Source organism: Pongo pygmaeus, chromosome 19, assembly GCF_028885625.2.
Source record: "Pongo pygmaeus isolate AG05252 chromosome 19, NHGRI_mPonPyg2-v2.0_pri, whole genome shotgun sequence".
Lineage (NCBI taxonomy): Eukaryota > Metazoa > Chordata > Mammalia > Primates > Hominidae > Pongo > Pongo pygmaeus.
In genome coordinates this window covers 11688864-11704588 of record NC_072392.2, presented here as the reverse complement: position 1 = coordinate 11704588, position 15725 = coordinate 11688864, and the positions used below count along the sequence as shown (strand labels likewise).

The following is a 15725-nucleotide window of genomic DNA, read 5'->3' as shown; positions in this document are numbered from 1 at the left end:
CCCTTGACTGCCTGTGGCTTTCGGGGCAGCTGGAGATGAAGGTGGCATGGATTTGCGGGTGGTGTGAGCCCTACTGCTGTTCAGCTTTGCGGTTGCTTCAGTGCCCTGCCCACAGCCCCAAGTCCAAGCCTACCTATGAAAAGGACAGTGTGTGGGATGAGAGGTGACCACATGTGGGACTTATGTGGATGGAAGCTGGCTCCTGCCAGGGCAGAGGGGGACAAGGATGACGCTGGCTAGTAATCTCTCCCCGCCAGGGACGACCTTTTGCATGATGTTTCCTCCCACCCCCCTTCTGCCACCCTCCCCTCAATCCCACACTCTTGCCTTAGAAAAACGTCAGTCAAACTAAACGCTTTCCTTATTCCTTTGTCTGGACCTGAAAGGATTACAGAAACCTGTAGGGACCAAAGAGTCTCTCATAGCTACATTTTTCTTTTTCTGTACTGTGCGCACACTGCTTTGGAAATAAAAGCAAACACAAGCAAAATTAAACCATTTTTGATTGTATGGTGTGCAGCACACACTAGGAGCACCAGGCACGTCATTGTCCCAAGCACCTCGTCACAGCTTTGATCATCACATGGTGCCCTTGTGATTGCTTTGCTCTGTTGAGATAAGGGCAGGATGGGGGTTCTGAAACCAGCCGCCCCTAGCAGGAGATGGGGGTGCTCAGCCTACAGGAAGGCGTGTGGAATAGAGGCTGGCAAACGATGTGCTTTGTCTTGGAGATGGGGTTCCTGGGGGGAATGGAGCCTGTGCAGCTGCAGTAAGAATCCCCGGGAGAGACTCTTGACTTGCCCTCAGCCACCAGTTTTCCTACTGCTCAGCCCCTCCTTCATATTGCTGCCAAATAGAGAGGCAATCTCCCTCCCGGATGTCTCTGGGGGTTCTCTGACGCCTGCTGAGGAAGGCATTTCAGCCTGCTACTATTGGGTTCGAACTTGTCTCTCTGGCCTTATTTTCTCCTCTGGCATTTTACCCACTAGACACCAGATCAGTGCCCACATCTGCACCTGGACAGTGTTGGTGGGGGCACAGGGTACATATAACAACCTAACCACTTTCCAAAAGTCTACCCATGGACAAGATACAGTTCCCCTCTGATGTTCAGCTTTTCCACATATATAATGGGGAGAATAGTGGCTTGCAGGACCACGGTGGAAAGATGTGAAAGATGATGTATGAAAACTGCCTGGTACAGAATTTCAACAAAAGCTTATTCACATTCCCCTTCACCCTTCTACTGCTCCTCTTGTTCATGGGATACTGACCCAAATCCAAAATCCTCTCCGTCTTTTCGATGTAATGCATTTGGAAGTCTCATGCTCAGTCAGAATTTAAGTCACCTCTAGAACACTGAAAGTACTCACGTCTATCTCAAGAGCTCAAGTTTTTTTTTGTTTTTTTTTTTTTTTTAAGTCAGAGATCACATTCTATTCAACTGGGAAACTTCACCTGTCTTTTGCATAACACTTACTATGTTGTAGGTGTTTAATAAATGCTTTCTGGATGACTTGAAAGACAGTGGCATGCTTACATAAAATCTCACCCCAGAAGTGACTTCATTCAAAAACCATTCATGCTGTATTCCTCACTTTATTAAGCTGAGCGTGGTGGAACAACTTGCCCAAAGATTCCAATAGGAAATAAAATAACTGAAATTTAAGCCTTGGTTTATAACCAAAGAACATGGCCTTTCCGAGGAGCTGAGCTCTGCCATCTTCATGTTTCTGCACCCAGATGAAGCAGGTAGGACAGATATTCTTTCTCTCCATTTTACAGAGAACGAAACAGAGTCCCAAAGCCAGTAAATGGTTCTACTTTGGTGGGTAACTGAAGGATACCCATTTTGGAGGACAGCTTCCCTGGATCCCGATTTTAGAGGATGGAGAAAGGGGCATGAAATGACAAGGGAAAAAGGGACATAGATGCTCAGGAGAGGTAGAAAACGAGGATGTAGACTTCCGCAGTAATCAATATGAAGACCACAAGGCTCCCACCAACTTCCGGCCCCTACCTGCACTGCCACCACTGACAAGACCTCCACGGAGATTCGATTAAACTCATCAAAGCAGCCCCAGGCGCCAGTCTGAGCGAGGCCTTTGTAGATGTTGCCACAAGACTGCAAGAAAATGCACAAAGATTAAATTACCAACGGGCCAGGCTTATCAATACATGTTGAAGCCATTCTCCATCCCCTTTATTATAGATACTTCTAGTCCCCCTAAAGACCACTGGTCAGAAACTTGTATTAAAATTTCAAGAACAATTAAATGTTTGATGGTTATGGGGTGTCAACAGAAGTCACAGGATTAAACAGAACCTTTTCAAGACACTTGGATGAAAATCCCTTTAAAATGTCATCAGGGTTGCATTATTATTGATTCTGTAGCTTTCAAAATCCCAGGAAATGAATAAAAGATGATTTTTCTTATGCTATACAGACAAAAAGCCTTCCACCCAGCCTTTGTCATGCACTGATGGAAAAATTTATGTCTGTATCTTTAAATCTATGCCCAACCACCCAGGTTTTCCAGAGTGGTGAGGGAGCTGGAGACAAAGATAGGGGGTTATAACATCTGTTAAAAAAACAAAAACAAGAACCAAAAACCAAAAACACACACACACAAAAACTAAAGGTAAATCTTCAAATCAGAGCAGGGAAAGAATTTACAAGGGAATAATGCATTTCTGTCCTAAAAGTAAAAACCATCCTGGGCATTCAGTATGAGCTGGTAAGTCATGGGGCAACCAAAAAGATAGGTTCCTGGGAGACACTCACAAGGTCATTGGCAAGGAGACGTCATTAAAATGCCAGGGAAATGCAAATAATGGAAAAGTCCCATTCATTTATTCAGCGGGGTTTTTTTTTTTTTTTTTTTTTGAGACGGAGTCTCGCTCTGTTGCCCAGACTGGAGTGCAGTGGTGCGATCTTGGCTCATTGCAAACTCCACCTCCCAGGTTCAAGCGATTCTCCTGCCTCAGCCTCCTGAGTAGCTGGGATTACAGGCATTCACCACCATGCCCGGCTAATTTTTATATTTTTAGTAGAGACGGGGTTTCACCATGTTGGTCAGGGCTGGTCTCAAACTCCTGACTTCGCAATCTACCTGCCTTGGCCTCCCAAAGTGCCCTGGGATGACAGGCGTGAGCCACCATGCCCAGCCTTCAGTGGGCATTTTTTGACTACCAGCTCTGTGCACAGATCATGTGCTGGACACAGGGGAGCTCAGTCTAAGAACTTTTGGTCAGGTTGAGGAGATAAGGTATATACATAAAAACAGGAAAATTATTGCATCAGTAGTGGTTCCATTGAATAATATAGACCACAAATGTCATATTCACAGAAGAGTGGGTCAGAGTGCTTCCGAGTGATCAGTTTTGCCAAAGAGGTGAAAGTCAGATAGCAGCACAACAGCACTTCACAAAGTTTATTCCACGGAATCACAGGCCTGAAAGATGCTCTTCGAAGAAAGGGCTTTTTGGTCAAGCAAATTTGGGAAACACATTCTTCAACCCATTTTGGCCAACTTACAATTTGTATTAGCATTTAAGGGCCCTGAGAAGTCCTGTAACAAAAACATTAGTTTCAGTGCATTACACGGTTGGATTATTTTTCCTTCATGTAACCCCTGATTTTCTCAGAATGCACTCTGGCAATTATTGGTATAGTGGAAAGATCACAAGATTAGAGTCAGAAGATATGGGGATCTCACAGAAAACTACATGCTTTAGGACACACGCAAGAAATGATGGCTTTATAGGATAGGAGTATCTGTGTAGACAGAATGGAAGGGGTAAGGCTTACCAGGAGGAGGAAGATTATGGAAGAAATACAAGCAGAATAATGATGTGTGCAGAGAAAAATGACAGAGCCATTTTGATTGGAAAGTTGAATTATTAAATAAAGTCATGGTTGTAAAAAGCCTTGAATTACTATGAGGGATCTTTGGAGGTTTGCAGCAGAGAACATGAGCAGAGAAATGTTATGAGAGGATTGATCTAACTGCCACACAGGCTAGGTTGGACGTTAGGGAAGACTTTAATTTTTTTTTTTTTTTTTTTTTTTTTTTTTTGAGATGGAGTCTTGCTCTGTCACCCAGGCTGGAGTTCAGTGGCGCAATCTCAGTTCACTGCAACCTCTGCCTCCCAGGTTCAAGCAATTCTCCTGCCTCAGCCTCCCAAATAGCTGAGATTACAGGCGTGCACCACCACACCCAGCTAATTTTTGTATGTTTAGTGGAGATGGGGTTTCACCATGTTGGCCAGGCTGGTCTCGAACTCCTGGCCTCAAGTGATCCACCTGCCTTGGCCTCCCAAAGTGTTTGGGTTGCAGGCATGAGCCACTGTGTCCAGCTGTAGGGCAGACTTTGAAGGAGAAGGGAAAAATAAAACCCACCTTTCATTGAGCTTCTGGAATTAAGAGATTTCTTTTTTCATTCATTTCAACAAATATTTATTGAGCATATACTATGTGCCAGAGATTGTTCTAGGTCATGAAGAATCAGCCGTGAACAAGACAGATGATGCCTCTATTCTCATGGGTCTCATATTCCCATAAGGAAAACAGACAATGAGCAATAATAACAAATCAGACAGTGATAAAGTCCCACTGGAGTCTTAAAATGAGGGACATGGAGACTTCAGATTGAGCTGTCAGGGACATCCTGTCTGAGGAGGTGATGGAAGTTCCAGGCGTTGTGTTTTTGTGCCTTAAATCAGGGGTCCCCAGCCTCTGGGCGACTGTCCGTGGTCTGTTAAAGAACCAGGCCGCACAGCAGGAGGTAAGCAGCAGGTGAGTGAGCAAAGCTTCATCTGTATTGACAGCTGCTTCCCATCATCTGCATTATTGCCTGAGCTCCATCTCCTGTCAGATCAGTGGCAGCACTGGATTCTCATGAGAGCATGAACCCTATTGTGAATTGCACATGTGAGGGAACTAGGCTGGGTGCTCCCTATGAGAATCTAATGCCTGATGATCTGTCACTGTCTCCCATCACCCTAGTTGGAACCAACTAGTTGAAGGAAGAGAAGACCAGGGCCCCCACTGATTCTACATGATGGTGAGTTGTATAATTATTTCATTGTATATTACAATGTAATAATAATAGAAATAAAGTGCACAATAAATGTAATGTGCTTGAATCATCCCGAGACCATCCCCTACTACCACAGTCCATGGAAAAATAGTCTTCCATGAAACTGGTCCCTCATGCCAAAAAGGTTGGGGACCACTGCCTTACATTATTCCATTTCATTTGCAAAACAATCCAAGTGTCACAAATACTAAGTGGAAATTCAGAAATCAACATCCATGTTTAACTATTCACAATAGTTAAGATATGGAATCAACCTAAGTGTCCATCAATGGATGAACGCATAAAGAAAATGTAGTGTATACACACAATGCAATATTGTTCAGCCATTGAAAAGAATGAAATCCTGTCATTTGCAGCAACAGGGATGGACCTGGAGGATATTATCTTAAGTGAAAGAAGCCAGGCACAGAAAGACAAATATCACATGCTCTCATTCATATGTGAGAGCTAAAAAAGTTGATCTCATGGAGGTAGACAGTAGAATGATGGTTACCAGAGGCTGGGAAGGGTAGGGGGAAGGAGAAGATGAAGAGAAGTTGGTTAATGGGTAAAAACATGCAGATAGACATAAGAAATAAGTTATAGTGTTCAACAGCACACAATGGGGACTATGGTTACTAATAATTTATTTTATATTTCAAAATAGCTAGAAGAGGAGATTTGGAATGTTCCCAAAACGAAGAAACAATAAATCTTTGGGATGATGGTTATCCTAATTACCCTGATTCGATCATTATACTACAATGTATAATGATATTGATAATTATTATTGGTATTATTGATAAATATTATTGATAGTATGTGTATCAAAATATAACATGTACCCCATTAATATGTACTATTATGATGTATCAATAAAAAAGATGTTTTAAAAATTCAATTTTTAACAAGCCGAGTGTGGTGGCTCACGCCTGTAATCCCAGCACTTTGAGAGGCCGAGGCGGGCTGATCACGAGGTCAGGAGATCGAGACCATCCTGGCTAACACAGTGAGACGCTGTCTCTACTAAAAGTACAAAAAAAACAATTAGCCAGGCGTGGTGGTGGGTGCCTGTAGTCCCGGCTACTCAGGAGGCTGAGGCAGGAGAATGGCATGAACCCGGGAGGCGGCGCTTGCACTGAGCCAAGATCGCACCACTGCACTCCAGCCCAGGGGACAGAGCGAGACTCCGTCTCAAAAAAAAGAAAAAAAAAATTCAATCTTTAACAGTGATTTTGAAAGCTTTTCAAACTGCAGACCCTTTTTATAAAATGAAAACTCAAAATATAAAATAAACGAAGTGGAGTTTCCATAGGTGGATGCTTGTCACCCCCACGTTTCTTCCCCCCACCCCAGGGACTGCGGCTGAACCCCAGGACCCTAAAGTAACCCATGTGTTTGGCTCACCACGTATCTCCTGGTCCTATCAGCGAGGCTGGGGCATTATCTTGCTGTGGGATGGTGAGCTTTGGGACTAGGAGAATAGCAAGAATAGGGCAAAGGCCTGGAAGTGAGAAGGGTGCTAAAGGCAGAATCAACATTGATGACCGATTAGAGGTAGGGAAGGAAGGACATGAAGTAACCAGGGTGCCTGAAGCTTTCCACCAGGATCTCAGGGAAAATGAGATGATCCTTCCTGAGGGTGGGGAATCTGGCAGGAAGAAAGGAAGAGTGCTAACCACAATGCAAGAGAAGGGCATTCAAGAGACGTCCACTGCCCCGTTAGAGAGAGACGAGACTAGGACTCCAGTGAAGCTGGAGAACAGACATGGCTCCATAAAGGAGACATAGGTATACACATCACACTGGAAATTATAAAAGAGGATCAGCAAATGAGACCGAGAAGCCAGGAGAACAGAGACTCAGGAGGAGGATTGTGGAAGTATAGCATTTCCGAAGCGAAGGGAGTAGGGTCTCAAGAAAAAGTGTAGTATCCACAATACAGCTGCTACAGAGAGGGTTGGAAATAATTCCAAACACTTTCAGGTTTGGAACCATTTGATGTGCCTGCAATAGCATCTCCAAATTGAGGTCAAGTGGGGAAAGTATTACAGCTATAATATAAAGGATGTTTCAGCACTGAAACTGCAGTCATTTTCAGAGAAAGTGGCTGGTTTTATAGGTTTTCCATCCAGGATAAGAGAGTAAAGCAATAACTTTCCCTTTGCTTCAAGTCTGCGCTGTTCTCCTGTCCTCCCCAGCTCACTGCACACCCAGTCCTCATGAGCTAAGTGAGGCGATGCGGCTTATAGGATTTCTAAGGCAGAGGGGATAGCGAGGGTCCTTGACCACAGCCTAGACTCTCCTCTTCAACCTCTCTCTTTGCTTCACCACTGACTGCCTGCCCATGTTCCCAAGGTATCACTTACCTTGTTATATTTTAAGCCTCTTATGCTTTTCCATGTCTACTACCGCATCAGCTGGTTCCTCTTTCCCTTTGGTTTGAATGACTGAGATGCTCTCACCAAAACCTATTCCTGCTTCCAGTCTCTTCCTTTCTCACTTCATCTGACTGCCAATCTTTATGCTTTTGCTCCAGTTGTGAAGCCTGCAGGTTCTTTCTGCAGCCCCCACTTCAAGGTAAGATGCTTTCAGTGGCTTTCAGTCCTTCCCCTCCTTATCTCCTGTTTTTGATCTTCTCTAAGGTAGCTTAGCCCTTGTTCCACATTTATTTCTAGCTTTCACTATGGACAGACCTGAACAGAGTATATTGCTGTGAGTGTCATGAATGACACATCAAAATCTCCCCTGGAGAAGTGCACAGCAGCTCTTTCTGACCTCGCACCCTTTTTCTCCTTCTCCCAGCCAGGTCATGTAAGGGGGGCTCACGGGGTGAAGTCAGAATGAGGGCTGGGGTCAGATATTGGCCACACACAGAACTTGGTCATGGCTTTAAAGCTGACATTCTAATGGGTTAGAATGTGTGAAAATGCCACATGCTCTCTCTGTCACCAACCCCAAAACTGAGCCTTGGTTGGGTATCACGTCCTCCACATGTCTTTCCTGACCAGCCCGCTCTGTGGCTCTCCCCCTACTCTGGAATGTTCCAGGGCCTAAAGTTTGTAGGGCACATGAGCACCCAGGATTATGCTATCTGAGTGTTAACTAGCTCCCCTGATGATATCATCTATCCTTTGTCCCTCCGAATAAAATTGGGTTATACTATCTCTCTCTCTCTCTCATCAATCATTCATCTATCATTTATCTACCTAAAATCCATCTACCATCTATCCTCCATCCATCTCTCTGTCTCTCTCTCTCTCTTCCCATATGATCTGTTTTTGGCATCCTGTATAATGCCCGGCACATGCTGAGCAATGGCAATACTCAATAAATTAATCGGATTGCGAGTGTTTTACCATAAAAAATAATTCTGAACAGCCAGAAAACAAAGGTAGAGGAAGTTTGCAAACAGCTTAGTGGGGCTGTTTAGTTACCTGGGCTATCTGGTGTCCAGGAAGGGAGCACCTCCCTTCTGGCATGTTTCACTGTGGCTATGCTTATTTATGATGTTCTAACCTGTGTCTAGCTTGTATTCCATGGAAGCTTAGCCTATAGTTGAAAAACAAAAAACAAAAACAAAAACAAAAACAAAACAAAACAAAAACAAGGATAGACTCCCCCGTTCACCCTGTACTTTTAACAAAATTGGTGGGGTTAGGGTTCAGTGATTAGTTTTGATAGAATTGAGTAAAATGGCCATAGTGACCACTGGCCATGGAGCCAACTCATCATTTCCTGCTTGCTATTCTAGGTAGGACTTTGAAGAAATCTGGCTGATTTTCTTCAATCAATACACCACGTCTTCTATATCCAAATGAGTGTATCTTTCAGAATGTTCCCTTTGGGAGACTCTACTTACTTTAGCAGTGCTGCTGCCATTGCTCAACTATAGAAAAATCTAGAAACATAAAATTATCCCTAAGGCTGAGGTCATTTCTATAAAGGGGGGAGAAAACTCCACCTTTCTGTTCCAGCCTGACTTAAAGAGAAATATTATCTTAATGTGTTCATCAATAAAAGCAACTGTGCTAAAATTTAGGGGATGAAGACCACGTGGAAGACAAGTTTTTTGGGTCTAGATCCTTGCTTTGTTTACTTAACACGAGAAAACATGGTGCCACAGGATGCTGCAACTCTACACAACAAAATTATGCTACAGAAACGATGACATTATAGAGGATGAATCTCATTTACAGAGTGCTATACGTGGTAACGGCAAGCATTATTTCTAAAATTATAACTACATTAAATTTATTTTACAGTCAATATAGCACATGACTTATATATATAACTGTTTAATCTATTTAATGCAACTTTTTTTCACTGCAAATTTATTTGCATGTCATCCTGTTGACAAAAGGGACTTAAGGCAATTTACAAAAACACATACAATATAACAAAAATAACGAGAGAGGGAGATAATCTGTTACTACATTTTTGTTTCACCACGGCCTGTCGTGGGGTGGAGGAAGCGGGGAGGAGATACGGGGAGGGGGGAAGCGGGGAGGAAGCATCAGGAGATACAACTATTATAAATGACGAGTTAATGGGTGCGGCACACCAACATGGCACATGTATACATATGTAACAAACCTGCACGTTGTGCACATGTACCCTAGAACTTAACGTATAATAAAAAAAAGAAAAAAAAAAGAAAAATTGGAAAATAGTTCTCACAAAGAAAAAAAGCAGCTATATAAGGTTCAGTTGTTAACAGAATATTTCTAGCTAAAGAAGTGACCTCATGGGCCTTTTGTTTCTCTGGCTTTTCTCGGTGACTCAGAACCTGGAATACATTGGTTCTTAAAAAATGGTACATGCCTGAATGAATATTAGCTTTGCACTTGTCTTCTGTGGGCGTCTGTGCTCTGAGTCGGGGTTGATCAACCTGTTTTCAGAAATCATGCCTGCCCTTGCAGAATATTCTGCCCATTGATATTCTGGGGAATGTCCACTTCTACAGAAGAGCACAAATACGTCGAGCTTTTATGTGAAGACAAGTGCCTTCATCTTGGCTACTTGTGAGCCTTTCTGTGTTTCTAGGTCAAATAGGGAAATTAGGACTTTGGATATATGTTCAGTTTCTTCCTTTTGCAGATAATAAAAGAAAGATCCAAAAAGATGAGGCCAGCCATCTGTGGTCAGAGCTCATTGGTGGAATGAGAATACAAAGGGCTGTGCTTCCTCATCACATGAAAGCCTTATAGGGAGGCCAAAAAACTCCAGGGTTCAAACGTCCAACTTTACCATGAAGGAGCAAACAGAGACCTCCTGATCTGGGCTCCGAGACCTGGGGAAGCTGAGTCAGGGTGGCACGGATGCGTCTTAGCCTTGATTTAGTGCCCTGAGTTCTTATCCCTCACCTCCACCCCCACCCCCAGGAAGCTGGGTGGAACTGTACCTTGTAATCCATCTGCTCTGAGCAGTTGAACACATAGACCAGGATGCCCAGTGCGCGGCCCAGGTCCTTGGTGGTCTCAGTCTTGCCTGTGCCTGCAGGTCCTGCGGGAGCCCCACTCATGGTCAGGTGCAGGGACTGGGTGAGGGTGATGTAGCACCTGCCAAACACGGGAGGGCATAGGTCATCATTCTTGGGGGCCCAGTGAGATAGGACTAAGGCCCAAGACCATGTGAGATCTGGCATAGCTTCTGAAAAGAAAGCCAAGAGCCCTGCCCCTTTTTCCTGCTCCCCACAGCCCTGTGGGGAGGACTCTCTAGAGGGCAAGCTCATCACAGTGCTCCCTCCACACAGGGCATCAGAGGCTCCCTGACAGGTTCTTCTTCTGGGTCTGCTTGCTCCTCCAGCTCCATTTCTCACTGTTCCCCTCCTCTGAGCCGCAAACCTCTGCAGTCCAGCCATATAGAGCTCCGTTCATCTGCCAGACACACTAGGACTGAGCTTGTCCCTGATCCTCCCCCAATCATCCCCCAACTCTTTGAGTCAACCTGGATGATGTTCCTCTTTAATCTTTGCCTGGCTAATGGCCACTAATTCCTCAGGACTCACATTTGACTTTATCTACTAAGTGTTCCTGGATCCCCCAACACTGGGATGAGTGAGCAGAGGCTCCCTCAGCTGAGCTGGTACTCCACTTGAACTTCCCGTGACATATGTTGTATATATCTTCAGTATATATCTTCACAGGGTACATGAAGGTAGGGCTATATCTTATTCATTGTTTCATCTCCAGAACTTAGCACACTCTAGGCACATACAGGCCCTCAAAAACTATTTATAAAACATAAATGAATCTGTGAATGAATGGATCACATTCAATCCATTTAATCCTTTTGGGACTCTTTTTACCAGTAACAATAAAATAAACTCAGCTTTAAGCTTACTTCTGGTACTATTAAAAAGGACCTATATTTCTTAAAAAGTAATAAAGCATACCATGTGATTCAGCAACTCCCCTCCTAGGAATTTACACAGGATAAATAAGAATACATGTTTACACAAAGACTTGTGTGTAGCACAATATCTACCTGTTCATAGCCCTTGTTCATAGCAGCAGTATTCATAACAGCAAAAAACTGGAAACAACCCAAATATCTATCAACAGTGAATGGATAAGCAAAATATGGTAATTTGTAGAGTGTAATACTCTTCAGCAATATAAAGGAATGAAGTACTGAACATGCTTCAGAATGGACGAACCTCAAAAACATTACGCTAAGTGAAAGAAGCCAGATACGGGAGATTGTATGTTGTCAGGCCAGGTGTAGTGGCTCACACCTGTAATCCTGGCACTTTGGGAGGCCAAGACAGATGGATAGCTTAAGCCCAGGAGTTTGAGACTAGCCTGGGCAACATAGCAAAACCCCATCTCTACCAAAAAAAAAAAAAAAAAAAGAAAATTAGATGGATGTGGTGTAGCGCGCCTGTAATTCCAGCTACTTGGTGGGCTGAGGGGGAATGATTGTTTCAGCCTGGGAGGAGGAGGTTGCAGTCAGCTGAGATCATGTCATTGCACTCCAGCCTGGGTGATACAGTGAAACCCTGTCTCAAAAAAGAGATTATATGTTGTTATTCCATTGATATGAAATGTCCAGAAAAGACAAATTGAGATAGCTAGCAGATCAGTGGCTGCCTGAGGTTTGGAGTGAGAAAAGGAAATTATTGCAAATAGGGTGAAGGAAATGTTCTACAGTTGGATGATGGTGATGGTTACACAACTCTACTTACTAAAAATCATCCAATTGTACATTGTACACCTCCAATGGGTGAACTTTAAGGCATGTAATTTATACCTCAATACCTCAATAAAGCTGATACAATTGTGCTACTGTTCTAACTTTTTAATATCTAGCAAATCAATACATAGACTCTCAACTTACAGGCGGGGCCGTGTGAGAGGGTGTCCAAAATTCTCTCTGTTTCCGAATGTGATATCATGAGATGACCAGAGACTCTGAAGACACCATCTTTATGTCAGATGGTGGCTGGGTTTCTACTGACTTGACTAAACCTTGGACCAAAATGTTTTTTTTTTTTCCTTTTCCCTTTAAAAAATAGAGACGGGGTCTCACTATGTTGCTCAGGCTAGTCTCGAACTCCTGGGCTCAAGTGATCCGCCCACTTCAGCCTCCCAAAGTGCTGAGATTATAGGTGTGAGCCATTGTGCTCAGCTCCCAGATGGTTTTGAAAGTCTTTAAGTTCCCTTTTTCTCCTTTAATTAAGTGCAAAATTCCCTTATCTGTTTCAGCCTTTGAAAGGCTGAATGTTGCCCTTCGGACCTGCCACAAGGCATGATGAGGCAAGTCAGGGTTAGGGTGAAAAGTTGGGTCGTCTTGTCCTTCTTGGCCACTGTTACCATTTGGTAACATTTTTCTTCTCTCTCAAGCATTTCCAGCTAGATATTCACGGAGCCCTATGCACGGCCTCACCTGCACCTGCCCTCCTGGGCTCTTGAGTTTCTGGCTCCAGGTGGATCCCATGCCTGCTACCTCTCCCAGCCTCGGGCTTCCTCTACAACTGCTCAGGGCCTGCCACGGCCCCCTGCCTCCCAGGAGGACAAGCTGTCTGAACTAGCAGAGTCTTCAACCCCTGACAACTCACCTCCTCACCTTCCTTCCCTCTCATTGCTTTCCTGTACCACAGCTGTCCCCTTTGCTGGCTGAGGGCACATCACAGGCCTCTTTTCTCTGGAGCTGCAGGGCTCTCAGGGAATTTGGGAGTCCAGAAATGCCAGGTTTCACAAAAAGAGAAGTTGCATAGAAAAAGTTAAGAATTCCTGAAAATAAATACGTGGGACTGGGTCCATCTCTTTTTGAGCATCTGCTGAGCTTCTGATTATCTTTTGGGGGAAATGTCAAAATATCATTATCTTCCCCTCACAAGAATAGAACTCCAGAGATGGAAGGGATTTCCAATCTCCCTATCTTACACATGAGGAGACTGGGGTTCAGGGAGGGAAAGTGGACAGTCTGCTGAGTTTGAAGGCAGGGTCAGTGGGGCTTTCCCTCAGGCCATGAGAAAAAACACATAAAAAAGAAAGACAAGGCCGGGCACGGTGGCTCACGCCTGTAATCCTAGCACTTTGGGAGGCCGAGGCGGGCAGATTACCTGAGGTCAGGAGTTCGAGACCAGCCTGGTCTACATGGTGAAACCGTCTTTACTAAAAATACAAAATTAGCTGGGCGTGGTGGCATGCACCTGTAATCCCAGGTACTTGGGTAGCTGAGGCCAGAGAATTGCTTAAACCTGGGAGGCAGAGGTTGCAGTGAGCTGAGATGGTGCCACTGCATTCCAGCCTGGGTGAAAAGGTAAGACTTCATCTCAAAAAAAAAAAAAAAAAAAAGAAAAAGAAAAAGAAAGAGGCAGTATTTCTGTTTGTCACAAGGGAGGCTGCCATGACACCTGGGCCACTGAGCCAGCAGCAAGTCCTTTGGGACATATCCCTGCTCTAGGATTCTCTCTGAGGTCCTGTTAGAGCACTCATCTCTTTAAACACCCAAACCAGCTCCTTTGATGTGCTCCTGCTTGCCAGTGCAGGCCAGTACACCATGTAGAGCTGTTTCAGGCACTGACTCTGGAGTGACAAAATGAGTTCAAATCTTGCCTCACTATGAAGTGTCCATGAGACTCAGCCAAGTTATTTAAACTTCTTTGTACCTTAAAAACAAAAGCATCCTTAAGATCTATGACATCGCATTTTCTTTGTACAAAGAAACTTAGATAAATTTGCTGCTTCAAAAGCAGTGGCAATTGTGACAATGGCAAAAGATCCTTAAGGAAGAGAGATCCTGGCCGATGAGTCCCAACATGGATATGGATTGATTTAGTTTGGTTCCAGTGGGAACACAGGAACGTTAGCGTTGGAAGGGATTTTAAAGGTGAGGCCGCTTGACTCTTTCACCATGTCAGGTGCTCCCCCTTTAAATCCTTCAAATATGATCATATAGCCTTTTCTTTCAGTGAGGCACAGTTTACTATTCTAGGAGGCAGCCCATTCCACAGTGGGCTGGTTCTAATTGTTAGAAAGGTCTTCTTAACATCGAACTAAAATTAGTCTTGCTTTCCTTGGGCAAATAACTTCTACAGGTTTTGTTCTTATCTGCCCCGCCAGGGTCTTATGAGGATACTATGAGAGAAGATATTTGAAAGTGCCTTGAAAAGTAGGAAACCAACAGACTTTGAAGGTATTATTTTTGAAGCAATAAATTCTTTTTTTGGCACAGATATTCAACTGGAAGATAAAGAAAATATCAAAGCTGCTATATCTTGATTTCAGCTATGAATAGCCCGTGCTTATCACAGAAAAGTGGTCCAGATAATCTTACAGTAGGTGGAGTCATAGTTGGCTTGTACTAATTTTCTATTGCTGTGTAACAAATTACCATGCACTCAGTGCCTTAAAAGAACATCCCTTGTTATCTCACACTTCTGTGGGCCAGAAGTCCAGGTGCGTTCTCTGCTGAGGGTCTCACAAGGCCAGAGTCAAGGTGTTGGCTGGGCTGGACTATTATCTGGAGGCTTTGGGGAAGAGTCTGCTTCCAAGCTCATCCAGGTTCTTGGCAGAATTCACTTCTGAGGTCCCTGTTGGCCAGGGGATCTCTCAGCTCCTAGAGGCTGTTCTGCCACCTTGCACACGGCCCCTACCACCTTCAAAACCAGCTATGGCATGTCAAATTCTTCTCATTCCTCAAATCTGACTTCCTCTTCTGCTAGCTGGGGAGCCAGGAGAAAGCTCTGTTTTTAAGGGCTCATATAATTATATTGTCTACCTAAATAATTTTCCTTTGCCATATAACAAAACATGACCATGGGAATAATATCATCACAGTCACAATTTTTACTCACACTCAGAAGGGAAGAGATTATAGAAGGGTGAGGGTCCTTAGAGATCATTTGTAGAGTTCTGTCTACCACATGGTTCAATAATCATAACTGAGGAATGACCATGAATGCAACAGTATCTACCTTCAGGGAGGCCCCGAGGCATACTCAGCTCACTGATGTTTAATGTCTTCACTCATAACTTGAATTAAGAAATAATTACTAGATAGATGATAGAACAAATTTCTAAATAATATTAACAGTGAAAAAATGATGGGACAGACCCAACAAAATCCAATTTAAGAGGGTTGAATGTGAAGCAATCTTCCAACCACTTGGATACATGCAGACTGGAGGAGATG

At 43.9% G+C, this 15725-nt stretch overlaps 1 protein-coding gene across 1 annotated transcript in view; it reads right to left on the bottom strand.

Annotated features, from left to right (window-relative positions):
• Window positions 1-15725, bottom strand: part of DNAH9 (dynein axonemal heavy chain 9) — a 379881-nt gene that overhangs the window by 242152 nt on the left and 122004 nt on the right. Inside the window, exons 27-28 of the mRNA XM_054456248.2 lie at window positions 10486-10642; window positions 2021-2125 (exon numbers count right to left, since the gene is read on the bottom strand). Coding sequence (XP_054312223.2) covers window positions 2021-2125; window positions 10486-10642 — 262 coding nt within the window. The remainder of the gene's footprint in view (window positions 1-2020; window positions 2126-10485; window positions 10643-15725) is intronic.